The sequence below is a fragment of the Astatotilapia calliptera genome, chromosome 9, assembly GCF_900246225.1.
Source record: "Astatotilapia calliptera chromosome 9, fAstCal1.2, whole genome shotgun sequence".
Classification (NCBI taxonomy): domain Eukaryota; kingdom Metazoa; phylum Chordata; class Actinopteri; order Cichliformes; family Cichlidae; genus Astatotilapia; species Astatotilapia calliptera.
The window spans coordinates 16,689,626-16,711,842 of NC_039310.1; the positions used below are offsets into that span (position 1 = coordinate 16,689,626).

The 22,217-nt window shown below is 40.2% G+C and overlaps 1 protein-coding gene across 5 annotated transcripts in view; it reads right to left on the reverse strand.

Annotated features, from left to right (window-relative positions):
* The window catches only part of prex2 (phosphatidylinositol-3,4,5-trisphosphate-dependent Rac exchange factor 2), a 91,591-nt gene that overhangs the window by 13,330 nt on the left and 56,044 nt on the right, over positions 1-22,217 (reverse strand). For 4 of the 5 annotated variants that reach the window (XR_003273317.1, XM_026179502.1, XM_026179500.1 and 1 more), the window contains 11 exons: positions 21,961-22,140; positions 21,606-21,700; positions 21,192-21,274; positions 19,317-19,407; positions 17,445-17,573; positions 16,446-16,487; positions 14,505-14,611; positions 14,275-14,421; positions 10,196-10,298; positions 9,943-10,086; positions 9,725-9,839 (listed from right to left, as the gene is read on the reverse strand). Coding sequence is in view for 4 of the 5 variants with exons in the window: in XM_026179502.1 (XP_026035287.1) it covers positions 9,725-9,839; positions 9,943-10,086; positions 10,196-10,298; positions 14,275-14,421; positions 14,505-14,611; positions 16,446-16,487; positions 17,445-17,573; positions 19,317-19,407; positions 21,192-21,274; positions 21,606-21,700; positions 21,961-22,140 (1,236 nt within the window). In the remaining variant the exon portion in view is untranslated. The remainder of the gene's footprint in view (positions 1-9,724; positions 9,840-9,942; positions 10,087-10,195; positions 10,299-14,274; positions 14,422-14,504; positions 14,612-16,445; positions 16,488-17,444; positions 17,574-19,316; positions 19,408-21,191; positions 21,275-21,605; positions 21,701-21,960; positions 22,141-22,217) is intronic. The other variant, XM_026179501.1, reaches the window with a different exon arrangement.

The following is a 22,217-nucleotide window of genomic DNA, read 5'->3' on the forward strand; positions in this document are numbered from 1 at the left end:
CCGATATATATCACATTTCTGAAATCTCTAATATAATAATGAAGCAAAAAAAAAAAAAAAAAAAACTTAAGAAACTCAGCAACTGCAGACTGAAGGAGGGAGACTGTTTACAAGAATCAGTGAAGCACATCTCATTCATCTGCATTCACTCTGCTATTAAGTGATTAAAATCAAGCCAAGCAGGCATTCATTATGTCTGTGGTGTTTATGCTTGACATAATATTAATGAAATTAATTAATCAGGGCATAGTTAACACATCCCTGACTCAAGATTTTATAGCGATTATTAACTATTCCGGCTAAAATGAAAATTCAATGAGAAAACAAGCATTAAATATACACTATAGTCATACTGGAGGAAACCTGCACCCACCCGGGGAACCAACGCATATGTGTAAAAAACAGATGAATTTTCCTAATCACTTATGCCTATTTAAATATTACACAGCATGCATCTATTCTGTGATACAGATGAGTTCACATGTAAATGTTTCCTGGTAACTAATGCCTATCGGCCAAATGATGCGTTAACTCTGAGGTGTGCTCTTCAAAAGGACTATGAGCAGACTTTACTAAGGGTTCAGATGCAGCTAACAGCCCATGTAATTGGTTCAAGATGGCCTTATCATTCAAATGATGCTCAAGACAGACTAGGATAGTCTGAGCATTTAAAGTGGCCAAAAGCCCACAAATTGCCGAATAACACATGTCAGGAGTAAACGGTCATTTAGTATTTGGCTTAAGCTCCATTTGTAAGTGAGTGCATACTTATTGGAATACGAGTGCGGCGTTCAAGGACAAATCTGAGAAGTAAGCGAAGGTTACATTCAACAGCTTCCAAAGAAAACACTATTCACTTACCAAATCAGCAGCACGCATTGAAAGACTGAACGCCACACAAAATGACATTTATTGGAATTCCTCACCCTGAAATAGTTCCTGTTCTGTTATCTGTTTACTCCAACTGTGAGCCCATTCACCCTTGTCCTTATCGGTCAACTGCTCAGACTTTTATCTTCAACGTATATAATAGAATCTGTCCGATAGCAGTCGACTTTTGTGTAACTGTCCAACTCGACTTCGTCTGCACACAGTTGTTTATCTTTTCCAGACAAAACAGACGCACCTCATCTCACCCTTGCACGCTTCTTTTTTGCAGAACCAAGGTCATAATACCCACTGATTATCTCATCCTCCTGAGGTAAGAGTTGTACTAAAAATACCACCAACCACAGCTCAAGGAGCGGGCCAGACTCTCGTGGAGGTCTCTCTAATGACAAAATAATAGGAGTCCAACTTACAAGTGATGTGTGATTTAAAAAGGACCTGCGTTACATCTCCTGAGCCGATGATGTTTTGTCAGAGCTTTGGAAACTGAGCACCTTAGAAACCTTTATTATGGGTGAAATATGACATTTTAAGGCCACACACAGTGCGCAAACATACCACCGTGCGGTAAAGAACACACACAAACACACAGGGTTGAAAAGTCCACTGGGTGTTATTTCTTCACACTGTAACACACTATAACGGCTCCAGTTTCGACTCCCCTTACAGGCATCAATTTTCTAACCCACCTGCACGCTCTAATGTTAAAATTGAAAAATCTCAACTTCTCTTATTTCATTCTCAAGTGTTTTTTGTATTGTTTTTGTTGTTTGTTTTTGGGGAAAACTATGCCAATCAAAGCTTGAGCCTACCATCTGAAAGTAAGTCTGTACCAAAAATAAAGGTTGCATTAAGTATGTGCAATCAAGCTTGTCGTGCTTACAAGAATTTGCCTTCCTTGTGTTTTTGCTTTTAGTAGAGACTGAGACAACCATAGGTAAAGCTTGCTTGTGGCTCTCTCTGAAATAACAACAAAACAGAAAACCCCAAACCACACACACACGACCAATAGCGTTTCACATGAGGCTCTAATGGAGAATTTGGCTGCAGGCCAAAGATGACCTGCTCTGCATGTAGCCGGTTTTCTTTCATTGAGCCAATGAGAATACTTAATTCTCTTTGTTTCTCTACCTTCATGACAATAAGGCTCTCGAGGCCCTTTACAGCACAGGAGCATTAGCAGTCAGCTGCAACGTCAACGAAGAGGAATCTGAGGCACAGATGTTTTCAGACAAGTAGCGTGGGAACGCTTGTATTAGCGCCACATCCTGCACATTAAACCGTCCAAAAGAAACATAAATTGCCCCCTTGAATTAAACGTCTTAATGTTTTCCGTGGGTTTAGTTTCATACTCATTTACACAAGTAAATTGTCTTGAATTTATGCCGTTACATATGACCTTATGTATGGTCCGTACTGGTCCATGTAAATCACTCAGAAAGCCATGATTAATGACACCCTCCATTATTAAATTCTCCTCTCTGTGTGGCAGAGCTTCCTGGGGGCTAATGAGGGCTTCCAAGGGCCCTCGCATACCGCACGGCGATGTTAGCACAATGACACCAGTGAAATGGTGTGTGTGAATGTGTGAGGAAAGTCATTTTCTTATCCCACACATTTGTCCTATTTTTACAAAGATGTAAAAGCACATGTTGGTGGATGTAATATGTACCTGATCTTTGCTGGTTTAAAACGTGAATACTGTAATGACAAAATGACATCTGTGAATACACTGCCATGTATGTCATGCCATATAATAAAGAGAGAAATTCCAATCCTTTTCAGCTAAAGCAACGAGTAGTTACTGTGTGACTAAAACGCTGTCACTGGGACACTGAGGACATGCAAATTTACTAAAATACAAGGTGAGCGACTTGCTTAAAATGGGGACCAAATTTATGATCCTAATGGGGCACATAAATAAATGCAAAGTATTCCTGGATCTTTAAAACTAGTGCCGGACGTGGTACAGAGATGAGTCAAGGTCCACAGCATTAAGCATCACTATGTGCAGAGCTGTCATCATTACAGCCAATCAATGATTGAATCAAAGAGAAGTGATAAATGGGAAAAAGCTCAGCCCTCTGGGCTTTATAAACAGAGGTTCAGTGCACACTAGCTGGAGTAGAACGAAGCCTCTCCACCTTCCTCAGAGCTCTAGTGAATTGGGACTCCCTCCTCTGCCAGAGCAAAAACTGCAGCATTTTCCAAAGTGGAGAAAAACAGAAAGAAAGCAATGATGCTGCTTGGGACTAGCATAGAAGACCAAAATATCTTCCTGCTGAAGTTAGGTTAATATCCATAAGCAATCGCTATAATAACACTGAATATCTAGAATTATCCATAAATACATAATATCCATAATAGCTCAATTAAGCCAAATTCTTCACTAAACTAAAAATACTCAAACAAGCTGCACCGCTGCATGACTTTTGCTCCGCCCGGAAGCGTAATCGTTTTAGAGTTCTGCAGTGCTAATGCATGCCGAATGGAAGAATTTTCCACAGTAGTTACTGCTATAACTAACAATACTGCCGTGAGCCAAGAGGAAGGAAAAACACCATCGGTTAGAGGTAGAAACTGTGTTACTGGAACACAGCTACATACTGGTGATGTTGAGCACTGTGCTGCATGTGGAACAATCTAAAGTCATGTCAAACTACCCATCATCTCATTTTCTGGGCATATACTGAGGATGTGTCCTGAGAGATCTACACCAAGAAAGCTGCCCAGGAGGCTTTTATTGCTGGTATAAATTTACATGCCTTTTTTTGTTGTCGTTTTTGAGGATGCCAGCTGGAGTGGCTACATGCAGCTATCTAAGTATAGGATAAACCTACCTCGAGCTATTAACTAATCAAGTGAATCACATTGATGGACATTTGGCACTTTAACACATCTATGCTCTGTTCCAGCAGCAGGCAAGTGAAATCTAAAAAGGAATGAGGGAATACTGCAACGGTGTTGGACCTGAAAATATATAGCCTGTGACAGGCATTAAACACTTTTGCTTAAACAACGTAAAGTGCAGCGATATGATTATGGGGTCCATATGGCTGGTAGAGTATCTATATGCGCAAATGTCTTAGAAGAAGCTGTGGTGTGATGACAAATGACTGTTTAATTAACAAAACATTAAACAGTCTAATAATATAAACCAACAATGGGATAGAGCTATACATCTAAATTTATTGCTTATCAACCAGCATGCACAGAATCATTATACTGCATTTGTCAGACTGTGTAGAATTTTTATATCCACATAAATCAAGCTTTTTTTTCTTCTTTTTAAAATCAGAGGGACATCAACTGCCAAACATTTTCCCCCGTTACTGCCAAATGTGTTTTAATTAGGGAGAAATGCTCAGTGGCTGCAGCACAACATTGCAGTTTCTCCACTGAGGCTTCCTGCTTACACTCTCAGTTACTGTTACACCTGCAACAAGAATATGCTGCACATACAATTCACAAGCAGACTACATTTAGCGATTGCTGCACCTTTATGTTCTTGCACTGGAAGGGTGTATCTACATGGAAAACCCAGGTCCCTCCTGAAAGGTCTCGTCAATAAGAGCAAAATGTGATAAAAATCATGAACCTGCAATAATCTCTCCCCCCCTCTCTCTGAATAATGCATTTGCGTGCTCTCTGCTCTGATTCTCCTTTCTTCAATCTACTTTCCCTGACCAACTCTCTCTTGCACACACTGCCCTCAACCCATCATTCTCATCCCCTCTCTGAAATCCCCACCTTGCCATTTCACCATTTCAATCTTCCCTCTTCTATTATTACTGATCCTAAAGGGAGGGAGGTGGATAGGGTGGGGGTGGGGGGATTCTCTTCTTTCCATGTACTTCTACCCATTTTGAGAGTTTTCTTATTCCCTCAAATAAACTCAATATCTTTGTCATTTTTGCACGACAGGGAACTTGCATGCGATTTAAGCGAACTGCAAACCTGTGACTAAGGAATCTGTCACTTTTGAACACATCAGTGTTTCCAGGTCCTTTTAGATAAATGCACATGTCAGCTAAGATGGTTTATGCAAGCTTGAAAACGTGGGTGCAGTTTCTGGCTCTATATACCGCTGACTAACCCATTCTGGCCCATGAGTTCATGTTTTGTGGTTAAACTTGTGAGTGACTTCATCCGACATGATGGGTTGGCACAGATCATGCTGTGTCTTTTTGTGGGTACGAACAGTGAAAGCCATAGACACAGATTGTGGTATTATTTACCGCTCTGAAATTGTCCACAACACATGCTGGCAAAGATCAGGGTAAGCACAAAAATATTAGTTGATGTAGACATAAAATATTACCTTGTGCTTCAGCATTTCACAATGAAATGCACCGCATGTACAAAATGATGCACGCAAACCCCAAATCGTTCCTGCAGAAAAACTTGTTTCTTTTAAACGGGATCCCACAAGAGGAAAATATAATGAGACGCTCTCTTTACCTTTAATTCAAAATGATTCCACTGCCAGCATTTGATAAAGAAATGTTAGTTTAAAAAAAAATAAATCGAATTTCTAAATAACTACACCTTCAGGGTCCCAAATGCACATGGGCTCTTGGGAATAATGGGAATCTGTCTAAGGAGTCGACAGCAAGACAGCGTTCAACCCTCAGTCCTGCAGTTCATTCAGTTCAGTAATGTGTGTTCAGCGCTCTGTCTGTCTGTCAGTCAGCCTCTGGCTCCGGCCCACAGCGTGGGTTTAACCCAACACTGCTGTGGCTGAACTCCAAGGATAACGAGGTGCTCGAGGTTGGAACTCTGCAGCGGAGAGAGGAGTGACATCACAGCCTGGTCTGTGGTCAGCCGGATGACACATGGCACCCGGCAAAAGAAAACTGCTGGTAATATTACACGGAGTGAGACCACAGCACTAACTACTGAAAACCACCTGGGACTGTTTACTTTGTGACGTTTGAAACAAGGAAACACTCTGGGTGGGAGCAGAAATGAGCAGTTGTTCACATCTGGCTTCACTTCACTTTCATATAAATGAATGACAATGAATGATTCCCTAGCATTTTTAAAGCAGCAGTATTGATTTGCTTGCTTTTTGTGATCCTTAACTTGATTTTTCATTTCTGGATATACACATCATTTCAGTGACTATCGTTTCAGTGAGGTGATTAAATCACCGCACTGCTCACCTCAGAGACCTAAAGTTCAGGTCTTCCACATCACTGGCTTTCACATGGCTTCTCTATTATTTTTTAAATATGCTATTAATAAAAAAGAATTCACTTGGTTACATTTATACAGCATTTAGAAAAGGATGATGGTTTCCCACTTCTTCTGAAAGCTTTGTTGTCTTGGTTGCCGTGGTGACGCCTCCCCACTTTCTTTAATAAATGAATATAGATCGGTTGTTTTTCACTATTTCAAATTCTCTTATGAAACCGGGGTGCAATAAAAGCGCTGCCTTGAGATGCAGACAACCCTAAAGCTCAAACAAATTCAAAGATGACAAAAAGTTCATTGAGGATCATCACGTGTATTAATCATCGTTTATTCACTGGACACATTTCATTTTACAGTATTTTCCCACAAAATGTGATTTGTGAAAAAAGGATGGCAGCAAGAGTGAAAGGGGAGGTTTACAAGGGGGTGTCCGAAAGAAGGAGAAAAATAAGATTTTCTCATGACATGATTAATCCTGAAAATGATAGAAACATTATACATTCGAAGTAATGCACAACAGAAATAATTCCACCTCAGAGGTGGAAGCAGTTACTGACAAACAGTTGCAGTTAAGTTAATGTGCTCAGCTCGTGTGCTTTGCATTGTGATTTCTCGCTGGTGTTGCTGCAGGGAATCACATCAGCAGAAAATAAAGAAGTCAAACTGCTGCCCAGACTCTCAAAAAGAGAAAAAAAGAAAAAAAAAGTGACTTTTTGTAGAGTCGTTGCTTGGGAGCAGATATATATGTCAACTCTACACCCCCTAATTCACCCCACTAGACTGCAGTATATATACAGCATGAGGCCTGAAAACTGTCTTGAGAGCTTAGAGAGCTTATTGGATTTCAACTGAAATAATCAGCCGTTTTATGCTGCAACAGGTTTTGCTGAAAAGCAGTATTTGAGAAGAGTACAGTCTCCAACAGTTTCACTCTGCTTGTATCCCTGAAGCACACTGCCTCTCCAAATCCCTACCCAGCACCCCTAATGCTCCCAAAATCACCAGCCACACTTGCTTGCCTGTAAGACACATCTGCTCAGAGTTAATGCTGGAGCCTGTACTGTCAATTCAATTTAAGTTTTTTTTAAGTAAAGGTATAAGTGTACAGACATTTACAGTACATGTGCACACATGTCAAACCAAAGGCTGTCCTAAATAACATGGATAAATTCCAGAAAGTTCCTACTCTATGTGTATGGTTTGCACCATTTAGAAACAAATGAGTTTGCTTGGATAATTCATGTGAAAAGGTTACAATAGAAAATAAGATGAAAAGGTTAGACTAATGACATTTTAGATACTGATAACCTTTATCTTCAATGCAGTCTGCAGAAATGGAGCTGATGAGATGAAAGAGATGCAACAAAATAGCAATATTTGACTATTAAAAAGGTTGTAGAGTCCCAGGAGATCTGACGCACAAAGAGTTAGGAGGGCAAGCAGAAAAGCCCCATGCACAGCAAAATCTTCTCTCCTAAACTCTGCTTTGGGCAATCTGATACTCAAAACACTCAAACTAAACACTGCAAACAATTTAAAAACTCTCCCCAGAAAGCAGTCCCAGTAAATGAACACTTTGCTTGAGTGGTTTGGTACTGATGTGGCACGGGACTGCTCAAACCTTAAATTATTCAACCCCCCACAGCAGCCCGACCCTGAATGCTAAGAAAAAGTTCTGATACAAGATCTGCTTTGTATTTAATTATCCGCCCGACCTGCAGCAGATGTTTAGTCGACGCTGATATGTCAAGTCGTCGAACTTTCCAGGTATTCAGCGAGGGAAACATATTTTAACTGGGCTTCAAACATCTTAGCATGAGAGGGATTGTTCATTTTTATGAACCGGGATAGTTTATAAAAATCATTATTTAGTGTTGATGTAACAGGACTCTTAGTTACACTGGCAGGACGCAAAGAAGGCTTTCTGCTATGATGAATTTGTGTCCAATCATCATAACTGAAAGAAAATCAGCCTCTATATTTATTAAGCTCTCATCTTGCAACAGGACATTTGTAACACTTCAAAAGCCACATGTAACTTCTAAATTAGATAGTCTAAGAATTTCCAGTTTATACACAGCTGGTTTTAATGTGATTTCAGCTCTGAGAAATCACAAGCTAGCCTCTTCATTAAAACTGCAGCGATCCTCTGACAACATCGTGCAAACTGCAGGTCAGAAGTTCACATCCACTCATCAGGGGCATGAAAGTCATGGTAATTTGGGGTTTTTAATGATTTCTTTGAACTGTTCTTTTTCCAGATTGGAATGATTGTACAGATTACATCTTTAATGACTTTGAAAAATAAGAATTGGATGCACAAGTTTGAATTTATTTTGGATTTTTCTCTCATTTGCATGGGCTTAAAATTATACATATAGGCTTAAATGTCTACATACACTCACCTAAATGTTTTTAAAAGTGTTGTTCTACGGTATATTTTAGCTTGACAAGACCAAGTCCTGTTAACTACTCATAGGTGATCGTGATTGGTTACAACTCTTTGAAGCACAAAAAGGATTTGTTTGAGAGCACTCACCAATAATCAGAACAACGAGAAAGTCCAAGAAACTCATTGAAAATCTAAGAAGAAGAATTGCACATTTACACATGTTTTAAAGGTTTCTTGGAGGCATTTCTAAGTTCAAACAATATATGCAAATACAAGTTTTTCGGATGGGGCATCACTTTGCCAAGGTCTGAAAGAAGACCCAAACTGTCACCCTCAGATAAGAGGAAATTGGTTAGGATGTTAGGAACAACCCAGGAGCCTGTCTGTATTAGATAAATTTAAAAAAATAAATTTGTTTTTTATGTCATTAAAGACGTGCTGTATAATCATTCCACCCTGGAAAAAGAACAGTTCAAAGAAATCACTAAAAGACCACAAATGACCATGACATTCACGCCCATGCTGAGAATATATAAACTTCCGACCACAACTGTACACTCGTTCATTGCCATTTTCAGGAAGTTAAATAAAGTTAAGTTCTCATTTATTACTCCCAAAGGCATCTTCTCCTTGTTTCTTTTCATCGTATTTAATTATCCTCACTTGGTCAATCACAGAGGGTCTCACAGAGGTGTGCAGCAAACCAATGTGGTGCGAGGGAACCGAGTGCAGCAGCTGTAAATGCACTGCATCAGCAACGGTGACATGCTGGGCACCCTCATCCAATCACTGCTTCCCCCTGCTGAGTGCGTTCGCAACCAATCATAAAACATTCCCGCAGTGTTTCTCTCAGCCAATCACCTTGAGGCCCTGCTGGGTGTTGACACCCAAGTCTGACTGAATTGGAGGTCGTCTTGATTTATAACAGACTGTAAAAAAGCCAAATCACAAAGGGAACGCAATCTCAAAGTGTGAGTGTGTGACTCATACAGTTCATACGCATATTAGCGTAGCAGACATTCCAGTAGCCTTTTGTGTAACTCTTATTTATCCTTTATTTTTTTAACTTTTAATTTACTTTTAATCCCGCTAAGAGGGTAGAGGTTTTTTTATTTTCTGTTTCAAGGATTCTTTTTTGTTATTTGATGATATTTTTTGTATTATTATTGTATCATTATTATTATCATCATTATTACATTATTATTGGATCTATCTAATCCATCCGTGTGTGTGTGTCATTTACAATACCTCAGTCTTTTGTTGTACTGCTTGACCTTATCCAATGAGGCAGCATTGATTTGTGCCTGGTATTCCTCCACTGACACATTATCTCTGTAGTAGTATCCTTCCATACTCTCGAGCGCTAAAAAGGGATCAACAGATCAAGTGAAAGATAAAGGCATTGCATATACTGGCCATGCATAATGTGAGGACTGATCTTCTTACAGCAGCTAGGCTCACTTTACCTTGTGTGAAGAGCACTGGGTAGATTTTGACACCTCCTCCATTTTTCAGCCTGTAAGGCAGCTGAGAGAAATAGAAACTCTCAAGGTAGAAGCAAACTTTCAAGGCCTGGAGATTGCCCTCCACCTGGTATGAAATGGGCATGTCTGCCAGAGGAGAGGAAAGGAAGAGTTTAGAATTTATTAATAGCAATCAGAACCCTGTGATGATAACTGTCAGAAGATGCTAATGTGAACTAAAACACAGAGTACATACTGGCAACAAGAGGCTCCCCTTCAAATTCCTGGAAGTAGAAGGTGACTTTCTCCAGGTCAATTAGGGCTACTTGAGTGTCTTCCAGCATGGCTTGCTCATCAGTCTGAAAAGAAAATTAGAGCACGAAAGTGTTTGTAAAAGGAGGAAAGTGTAATGGCCGGTTATCCACAGATCCTAAATAAAACGGGAACTACTTCTACTACACATCACCACACGCACCACCACACATTTCCTATAATTTATAATCCTTATAATCTCTTTCTGCTATTTGCACATTTTTTACTACAAAATTTCGAAGTTAATTTGTAAATTTTGTAGTAACCTGTAAATTGTAAATACTGTAAAACTTTTTTCTGTCATTTAATGGTCGGGCATTGTACAGCTACAAGCATTTCACCCCCATGTCATACTGTGTATGGTTGTGTGTGTGACAAATAAAATTTGAATTTACTTGAGGGCACATTAGCCATTAGTATAATGTTTACCAGGTAAGATGCAGCCAGGTTGTGGGTAATGTCGATACCTGGTTTTCAGAAGGGAAAAAGCTATGGCCCATCCACCAAATAAGACATTTTAACCTTTAATCTGTAATGCGCAATGCATGCCTCCATCCATCCATTTTCTCCCGCTTATCCAATTCAGTGCCACAAAGGGGCTGAAACTCCTCTCGGCTGTCACCGGGCAAGAAGTGGGGTAGACCTGGACAAGACACCAGTGTGGTGCAGGGCTAACTCAACAGGACAGACAACCAGGAACGCTCACATTTATACCTACGGGATTAATTTAGAATCACCACTTAACACATCATCTAGCCAGAGTAGCTGGAGAGACCCCAGACCCCAGGAGAACATGCAAACTCCACATAGGCAGCACGGTGCTGCAGAGGTCAGCACTGTCACTTCACAGCAGGAGAGGCTGGTGGGTTTGAATCCTCCAGCCAGCTGCAGCATTTCTGTGTTGAGTTTGCATGCATGTAGAATACACCCCCCTTACAGCAAATATAATCTTCCTCCAGAGGAGAATAATGAAGTTCTCACATTCAAGTGGTGGCTTAATAATGTATAATACCTCATGGTTTACAAGCCTGCAAATCTTGTTAGCTGATACACAGTTCAACAAGGGTAAATCACAATTTAGTCTCACCATTAATCTGTGATGATCACAGTAGAGAAGTCATACTATCCAACCAGTTTTACTTTTTTCCTTCAGTGTTGGCTTTGGCTAGTTTTACTTTTTTCATGTATCACTGTTAACATGCTACACACTTGAAGAGATGAAAATTAACTTTATACATGCATCTTATGTTATATGCTTGTAGTTTCTTACACCACCCCTGCCTACTTTAACTGATGAAGTACCTTAGATTTTCACAAACATAGAGTCTTTTAAGTAACATTTTTAAGCACATATAAAGACTACATGCATGTGAACTATCTGATGTAATCCACCTCCAACACTGCTCTCATTTTCATGCTGTATCTTTTTTTTTTGCATTGTATCTGACCCATGCAGTTATATCTATCTGATAAATATAAAAGTTGCCACTGACGCATGCTCTGCTCTTTACAGGGGATCCTGCTGTGCTCTCACCATCACTAACACTAACTTTTCATCTATGCAGATGGAAGCTATCCTCGTCCTTCCATACATGCATGTGGAACTTTGTGTGTCTGCTCAAGCCAAATACAAAATTACTGAAGATGGAAATGACAGTCTTCTTTTGACTGCAGTACAGTAGTCCTCACTGAAAAAAAATATTTAAGTGCACCATCACTCAGATTTGTAGTGGCACAGCACTTTAGCATTGATATGTTCATATTTGCTTCATATTGATTGCTTATATATCTCTGACTGTGTGTGTGTACATGTTTCCATTTCAAACATCCACAGAGGCAACCCTAATGGCAAGCACGTCTGCTTGTGGCCACAGTGATAGCACCTTGAATATTTTGATTCTGACACACTGCGCTCCTCAGTCACCCTTCATCCCATTTCATTTCTTCCCCCGTCTCTTCTGCTTTCCATCCACCACATGCAGAGGGATAAACAGGAGCAGCGGTGGAAGAGGATTAGGGCCTTTTTCTAAAAACACATTTGAGATGGCCCGACATGTGACAGAAGGGTACCCACTGTCCTGCCAAGTGACACCTGCTGTGTGTGTGGGCAAGTTTATCTCAGAGGATGTGACATAAACACATTACCCCCGACACACACGGTATTCAGTGCACACAAAAACGCAAACACACACACATTCACAACGTCCCCAGCTCCACTCATGCCGCCTTTCATGCGGTGCCCTGAAAAGGAACGTGTTGAGATTTCATTGGAATCACCTGCAGGTACCGAGGCCCTAGTTTGTTCCACAGAGACACTTGAAAGAGAAATTTCTTGAGACAGACAGAGAGGGGAAGGCGTGCAGAGAAAAAGGCAGTATGGCAGCAGGCAAGGAGAATCAACCATCATTTCCTAGGTCTTGACTTAAGCCACCTACCCCTCTAACTTAAATAAACAGTCATCCAAAAACAGCAGTAAAGAAGCAAATAACAGCTTTCAAAAATATATCACCAGTCCTTCAGCTACTTAAACTAAAATTTTGGCTTCTCGAGCTTGGTTGAAGACACATTTGAATTTATTATAAACCATGGTGGGAAATGTTAATATTGATCCCACTGAGGTTGCAGTCTGTGCTTGGCTCGGTATTAGCAGCGGCTGTTCATAATGAACTCCTGCCTAGACATGTGTGATAAAAAACAATCTGGCAAAAACAAAGCTCAAACAACTACGTGTTTTGGTTTTTAAGGCATTTGAGGTCTGCTGTCTGAGGACACCTTGAGTTAGCAGATCCAGCTTAAATAGTAACTATGCTGACCAGGAAGCTCTCCGATACCTGAGAAACAACAGATGGAGCACAGCTGTAGCAACTTGAAAATATTGCTTTAGTTGAGGTCCACCACACACCCTGGTAGTGGCGTACTGATCGATGATGATAAATGTTGAAAATCCACATAAATAGCATCTTAGTTGGTAGCTGCAGTTAATAACTGAGCTGTAGCTCAAAGCAAAATCTTGTTGCATAGCTCATAACATACAGTCATGAGAAAAAGAAAGTTTGAGAGAGTAAATCCTTACTGCTTCCATATGAATTGAGAAGAAAAGCAGTAACCAGGCACTGCTAATCGAATGTACTTGAATAAGTGATCATAAGCAAGTGTGAGCACTTTTATAAGCAAAAGTTTGGGGATTTTGCAGCTCTGGAGCATTCAGATGTGTTTTAACACAATGCTACAATGGACTCACCCCAAGCCCAACCTTTGCAATGCTGGGAAAAACAGCAAAAAGCCCAAGAGCTGCATCTTAGGCTCAGTTAGCAAGTTAAATGTTAAAGTTCATGAGCAGGCCATACCACTTATTTATATAGCACTTTTAACAACAGCAACAGAGCTGACCAAAGTGCTGTACAATAACCTAAAAAACAACACAGGCCAAAGGTCCTCTGCAACTAGTAGTTACTGAGTCAACATGTGAGTCCCGTGAAAACATATTTCACATGGCTGTAGAAAACTTTGAAACTCTGTAACCAATACTGGTTGATATGACTGATTGTTTGGTATGCTGTTTGTTTATCAGAACATGAAAGGTGCTCTGGCAAGATAAGTATATCACATCATGTTATATGTCTTACCACCACATTAATTATAGACTAAAAATTAAAGTCTCAACAGCATTTTAGGTTTAAATTCAAGGGGGGTCATGTTGCTCCACAAACAGAGACCCGTTCATAGAAAGAGTAAATACAAACCATCAGAATCTGGAAGGATGTCCAAGCATGCATGGCAGGAGTTCACTTACCCAGGGAGAATGTGCCAAGCAAAATACAAATGTGAGCAAGGGGATATCTAAACACATGATGTCCCCTGATAGCACTTAGCTGACACGACTATGGTTATAACTGTCATTTAAAAATAACATTTACTTTTATATAATGCAAAAGTATGCATAGTAACAGGCTTGATTATTTTACAACAAAATGAACAGCAAACTCCTGTTTTCACAGTGTCTATATCCAATCTGTCGCTCACCAGATTGGGCGAAAGCAGGGACTGGAAGTGGAACAGCAGCCCAGCACTGGCAATCTGCTCGAGCCATCGACGGCTAGCTTCCTGGGCCTCCTGAAGGTCCTGGGAGTCAGGGATTTCCTGGTCAACATCTTTCCCTACATTGCAGAACTGAGAGAAAATACAGAAAAGCTCAGCAGAGAGCTGAGGAAAACAAGTGTATCTTAATTCCCAGTTCTAAACAAGTCACATACATAATTTACCTGGTTGAGGACAGCCAGCAGATGCTCGGAGAAGGCGCACACAGACGCAACTAGAGACTGACAGAATACCATATCGCGACGTAGCTGGATCTCTGAGTCTGCAAGGAAACAAAGGGAGGTGTGAGACTGAAAATCATGTTGATTAAAGAGTTCAAGCAGTGAAAGAAGCTGAGAAGTAGATTCAGGAAAAGATGACAGAGAAACAACAGAGCGAAGAGTCAAGATTAAAAACTGCAGTGTAAAGCAATGAAGGTCAAAGAAATAAGTGCCACAGGTCTATTATGGTAATTAAAGAGACTTTCAGTAAGGTGAACAAAAGGCTGCCCTCCCCCACCACTCCACATGTGTTGGATATTAAATAATGTATCAGGAAAAAAACGAGAGGAAATGACAGGTGTGCCCAAGCGGAAAATAATTGGCTGCCATAATTTCCAGAGAAATAGGCCCCTTTAAAAAGTTCAGCAATCCAACTGAGTTAAAAATAGGTTCATGAACCTCAGAAATGAATAATGTGAATGTTGCAGGGAATGACCGCAAACTTTTTGACACTATTAACCCAGTTCCCAGGGGTCTGTAAATGAGAGTAATGTCTGAGTTTTATCAGTAGTTATTCGGTCCTGGCTTCTCCAGTATAATAGTAGTCCTATAGATTTTGATTTATAGCTTTGGCAACGTGGAAGTTATTTTTAATGGAGTGGTTCCCAACCTTTTTACTATGGGATTTTGTTTTTCTTTAAATAATACACCTGTAACTATAATACATCACTGTCCACCTGCAATGCCTTCTGAGACTATCCATAATAGGAATTATGCTCAATTTCAGGTCTCCGCTGTCGTTCCCAAATCAGTATTTCAAAGGATAAAGGTAGGGGTGGTTTTAGTGGTTTTTTAGCGTTTGATGGGTGATTTTAAAATGCTATTATCCAAAATCCATTAGAAGTACTTGACCCAGTTCCTTCAAAGTTTTCAGGGCAAATACCTGCTACTCTCTGACTACAGACTCTCAGGAGTGTAGCTCAAGTTAACAAAAGATGATGGATGCTCAAAATCCTTAAAATATTTGGATGTCCTCGTTATTGAAAGCAGATTTGAAGGCCAGTAGAAAGCTCAGTTTTTAAGGGAGGGAACTGATATTTTATTTCACAGCTTCTCGTATACAAGACTCATAATATTTTTTAAATCATTGAAAATCAGGTGAATGGTTATTAAAGTTTTTTTTTTTTTGTTTTTTTTATTTAAGTGACGGCCAGATCGGAGGGATTTCAATTTTTTGGCTCCTGACACCTTCTATTGTAAGAAACTGAGATCTAATCCTTAGATTGGGCAATGTACTCTTATATGACTCTTATATTGCATTTAATCATTAATATCAATTTCTGGGTTGCTTCCACGTTGTCCCTTTTGTCCTTTCTCTCCCCCTCCTCACCCCCAACCCCTTGCGGCAGATGACTCCCCGAGCCTGGTCTTGCTGGAGCTTTCTAAGATTGAGTTTTTCCTCCCTACTGTCGCCAAGTGCTTTCTCTTTGGTGGTCATCTGATTGTTTGGGTTTTCTCTCTATAATTGTTGGGTCTTTATGATGTGAGGCAGCTGTTGTTGTGTTTTGGTGCTATAGAAATTAACCTGAACTGAATTATAACTGTAACACAAAGTGAAAAATGTGCTCTATAATTACAGGTGCACACATGAAACTATTTTCTGTGTTGTAGGTGTCTGACTTAATTCTTTCCCCTTTTTTTCATGTTTTGCGTCTGCATGTGTGTTGCTTTTATTATCTTATCTTATTGAACTTTGAGTTTGGGTCACGAGCACACAGCAAAGTCTATGGGAGTGTTATTTTGGGTTTCACTCTTAAAAAAAGGCCTAAAATTAATTTGCTGTTGCAATCTGTATTTAAACAGAGTAAATCTTCAGTGTAAAAGGAAGGGACAAACCTGTATACTGTAGTAGGACCAGGAGCAGTCGAGTCTTCACCTCTGAATAAAACAAAAAAAAAAAAAACAACCATTAAATAAAAGAAATTCAGTGAGGCAGTGGACAACCTTTTATCAAATCAAATAGACCCATTTCTCCTTAACTGAACTGACCTATACTTTAAATTTAAAGTCTTAAAGTCATAAATAGGACAACTCTGTGTAACTTCACTCCATCCGAGCATACAAAAAAAAACCATAACATCATAAAAACAACCAGAGGCAAAGATAACATCATAAATCCTCATTTGTTTACAGCCATCTCAGAACTCCGGGTATACTAGCAGGAGGCTGCACTGCTTGAAAAGCCATCATGGGAAGAGGAGGGGGGAAAAGTAGCATACACAGGGCCTCTGCTTATTATTAATAAGGAGACTTTTCTCAAGCGTGACCGCCCGCTCACCTTTCCCAGGAGTGTTGTGTGGCTGGCCTTTGTTTGTATCTGGAAATTTAGTGCTAGTGTGTCCATGTACAGTATTACTGTATGTGTCTGTGTATTTAATCTGTCTGCCAACGAACACAAAAGCCACACACTCCCGTTGGGAATAAATATGGACGAAATGTCTCTCTGGATAAAAATCAATAAATAAAGGAATCTCACAGAGCGCAGCTCTTTAACTCTCTGCATGTGTTCAGCTCCACCTCTGTTCCTCCAATTTATGAATCCCAGGATGGTTTCAGGTTTAAAGGTTAAGGAAAGTGCTGCAGTTAGTGGGACTGCCTGTACCCACACAACTGTAACAGAGGTTATTATTACATCTCATAAATGCGACGAGGTTTACTGGATACCCTGTCAATTTAAAGCACATTTCTTCTCCAGCCAGGCATGTTCTATCCATGATAAATATTTGATGTGACTGTGTGAGCAAGCTACAAGGCTTGAGCATTGAGAAAGCATAAAGTGTAAGGGGCTGGGTGTGCATGTTAACCATGTGAGGAGCTGCTCGGGTACACGCTGACCTTCAACATATTTAGTTATGGTTTGCGTGAGCGCCTGAACGCTGCTGGGAAGGTTCCAGGGATCCTGCTTGACGTGGAGACGCAACTTTTTGGTGCAGCTCACTCGGGGCTCCATCTCCTGCTGAAACTCTGACAGAAACACAAACATACACCGTAAATTAGCATCTACCATAGCTACATGAATGCATGTACTCTATATCAGTTGTGAGGCACACTTGGCATAAAGAGATTACCAGTCAATGAGAAAAACTGCATAAAAAAAAAAATATCGTGCCTAGATCAGTCTGCTTAACCTCATCTTTTTCTCTTTCCTTGTCAAGCTGCACCATCTTGCTCAATCTTTCTAGAGAAAATTATAGGTCACTGATGTCCAGAGGCAACACTTCTTTTTTATTAATCAATTTTAAACTCCTGCCATCAAATCTTTTTATCACCTCGCCCAGACAGTGCTGAAAAATGAGCATAAAAGCATGTCAATCTGATGTAACACCTGTTAAAAGAAACAAAAAACTACACAGAATGACTTATAATAAAGTTTACTTTGAAAAACAACAGATCTCTGAGAGAAAGGTGGCTGTTATCAGGGGCTTTGTGTGTCTTAGAGCAACAGACAGGGCGTGAGATGCAGGAATGCTCTACTTGTCAGATAATCCTATTTGCTCTGCTATCAACCACACACATTACTAGAGTTGTGATGGATCTGCTCTGATCAAGGCGTCCTGAGGGAATTTATGCGTACAAACCCGCACACAAACAGGCGCGCGCACACACATACACACACAAACCCACACACACACACAAACCCACAAAGAGAAGCGGACCTATTTTCAGTTCAAGCATATTTGCACTGACTTGAGGACAGCTGTAGATGAGAGGGGAGGCTGTGCGCCAAATGGGTCGGAGTGTTTGCAAGCTTTAGTAATCAACATGACAGAATCACTGCATAATTTTCTATTTTTTTCCCCTCTTACTGCACACTGCACTTTCAAAAAGCATAAAATAAACAAACTTTGTCATATGAGAGCAAAGCACAATACAAACCACCGGGATATAAAACAGATAGCATTTTTGCAAAGACAGAAAGAAAACAATTGCTGATGTCAACCACTTTTCTTATCTTAAAATGGACTGAGTCATCCGAATAGCGCTCCACAGAGGATAAAAGGGCAATGTAAGCTAGTTTGAATTTGTGTGGGGAATGATAAAGGGTAAATTCTGTCCTTTTTCAGTAACATTTGCTACATTTTTGTTAGAGAGATAAAACACAACAATAGAAAATGCGGTTAAAAACCAAGGCTAGGAGGAGGTCAGGTAGCAAATAAACAGAGTAAAATTAAACGATCATATAGCATACAAGCTCAAGAGCTTTTATAGGGTCACATTTTCAATTGACTGGTAAGTAGCACTACAATAAACCGTAAAGTGAAGATGAGTACCCAACTAAGTGGTGCTATTTCAGCGCTATAAAGGGAAGGACACCACAATGACTGAAAGTGAAAAGAAGTGGAAAAGTGCAGAGGCAGAGGGGAAATGGCTGGGAATCTGTTTGGGTTTTTTTAAAAACATTCTCAAATCCACCTACAACACTTTCCCCAAAGTCTGTGCACACACTCATTACACAACAGGAAGTTACTGCCCCTATGTGCAGGCGGCTGCAGCATTTTTCAGTGCCTGTTCTGTTTTATGTCCACATTGGTGCTGTCGGTGCTCAAGAGTCTCTAGCATCATCTTTTTCTTTGTCCTTTCTCCCAAAACGATGCAAATATAACACAGAAGAAAACACATAAGTAATTAGCTTTAATGAAAAGGTTAAACTTTTTCTATTAACAAGGGTGCAGGTGACGACATCACCGGCACAAGGGGCTGTCTTACCTTGTAATCCTCTTCCAGGTGTGAAGCATTTGGTCTGCTCAAATGCCCGAGCCACTACTGCTCCTGTCAGCATGCTAGTGATTGAGTCCACCTGAAGACAGAACAAGGGTCAAGCTGATGCACTTGATACAGTTTCCTCACACAGTATGGATCGAAAGTACTGCATGTGGGTGTGGATGGAAGCAAAAAACTGCCCAGGCATACCCAACACCTGCTTTTCCTGCTCTTTCTGCAACACACATACACACGTTGACAGAGCCGCAGTGAACAAAGTTTGTGCTTTGTTTACACACTGCACAGCAGAGACAGCCAACCATGGCTTGTTTTTTTGTGCTTGTCCTCTGCCGATTGAAATGTCCTCATAAAACACGTAATAAGATTTGGTCGGTCTTTGCTCTAAAGGTTCCAGAAAGGTCAAGGATCATTAAGGCTCTTGCAATTTTTCCCTTCCTGAGCACAATTCAAAAATACACAATCCCTGCTTTTCATACCCAAAAGCCCCAATAAACATTTGACCTTTGGAAAAAACAATAAGTTACACATGAAACAAGAGCATCTCTTTGTGTTTGAAATTCATTCACTGTGCATTTTGGTCTCATATTTGTGTTAACACACAAGGAAATAACTATCACACAATACCATTAGGCGACACAATAACATGTTTCTTTCATTTTAACCAGGCAACAAAAAGGGAGCAAGTGTTTGGACAATGACACCGATGTGATTGAAGTGCAATTGCTGTAACTGTTTTGTAATTACAGCTATTTTTATACACAGTTCCTAACTAACGGGATTTTAAATATAAAGATTGTTTTTAATACTTGGATGAAAATCATTTGCAGTGACTGCCTGAAGCCTAGAATCACCAAATGCTGTATTTCCTCCCTTCAGAGGCTCTATCAGGTCTTTACTGCAGTCGCTTTGAGTTGCTTAATGTTTGTGGGGGTCTGCATTTGGTTTTGTTTTAGTGACTGAAAAGCAGGCTCTGTAGGGATGAGATCAAGAGACTGACTTGGTCACTGAAGAATATCTCCCATCTCTGCTTTGAGTAACTTTTGGGTTGATTTGCAGTAAGCTTTGGGCTATTGTCTACTCTTACTGTCCAGTCAGTTTTGCAGCATTTAGCTGAATCTCAGCAGCAGCAGTTGAAAAACACTAGTAGCCTCATTCCATCGGCATCTATGCGTGCCCATGCTGTAACATTGCCTCCACAGAAAATGGGGTGCTCAAGAGTGTAACTGCTGGTTTGCACTTTGTTGTGAACCTCATGAATATAAATTGATTGTAGACCTTCACAATGATATGTCTACCTCCTCAAGAGTGTTTTTCACCTGGATGGATCTTTAAAAAACAAAACAAAAAAACATCCACTTTAGTTGTCTTCTGTGGGCTTTCAGGGCTTCTGGTGTTGTAGGCTCAGATGGGTATTCTGTCTTTATAGGAATGTACCATATTGTTCATTTTGTCCACTCTTAAAGTCTTTGCTTTGTCCTGTTGGTTTTTAGCATAGTGATGGCTTCTTTCAGTTGCAATGACACCTGAACAGGGAATCAATTTATCTTTTATCTTCTGAATTCACAGAATGGAATAAGAAGGTGGCAGACCTCACCTGGCCATAAGCCTAATGTGAACTACTCTTAGCCACTTAAACACTAGTATCCTGGTTCCACTGAAGTGGCAGACTATGTATTATAAAAATGTCTGTCTCCACTTCAATCACACCTTGACTGCTGGATTTAAACTGTGCACTGTGGTGTTTAGAGGCTAAATAACAGAAAATGTGTCATTGTCCAATAACCAACATTAAGTCTGAGGAATGTCCTGGGAAAATAAAATTGTGTACAAAAAAAACTTAATAACTCATATTTCACCCACCTGGCTAAACAGGTGCTCTAGAAAGCTGTGAAGCTTCTTCTGCTTATCATGTGACAGCCACACACTCAAGGGCATCTCATCTCCTGCAGAGGGGGGATTACAACTGTACTGTAGTAAAACCAGTGCATAGGTTTACTGTATGTGGACAGAAAGTCCAGTGCATTCTAGTTAGTTCTGGTTCAAATACACTGTTACCTGTTACAAGACAGCCTTTTACAATATTACTGTTGACAAAAGCTACGGTTTATGACACCGAGCTGAAACAGGGTTTTCCTCCCTACTGCTGCATGGTCACAGGTTACTTAATGTGATCAATCATGAGGATATTACACAGAAAATACAACTCATGAATGGTTTATACCGATAAGCTTTATGTGGAGGATAACAGTGTCCCTATTGTTGCATTTTGTATACCTGAGTCCATGTCGTCACTGTGAACGTAGGAGCTGCAGTGACTGCTGCAGATGCTGGTGAAGGAGGCAATGGAGTTTCGATTGCTGTTACAGTCACTGATAAGAAATTTGAGAAAAAATTTTTAAGATGACGTATACTTTAGAGGTGCACATAATAACTGATATGGATAGGTTTGATATCATACACTTTAGGTATGGAAAACTAAGCCATGCATCTGCATTTATTGTATGAAAAGCTATGCATAAATATTGCTTTATATTACAACTTTGCTACTTGTTTTTCGAAAATCTTTTAAATGATAAAGACTCTCAGAAATTCGATCACCCTATGTGACCATGTTTGACTTTGGTTTTACCTGTATGAGTCTCTGTTGCTGATTGTGTCATGCCCGGAGTCCTCCTGCTCATCCCCTGCCATATTAAAACAGACTTTCTTCCCATTCCTTTCACCCTTCTCTCCCTCACTCTCTCCCGTAATGTAGCTCTCAGGGGTTCTCACCTCTGAGGCTGGAGGATGGGTGATGGAGGATAGAAGGCTGATGGAGAGAGAAAGGAAGGAAAGGAGGGGGAAAAAGGAAGAAAGGCAGGAAGGGTTATTTAAAACTATGACGTT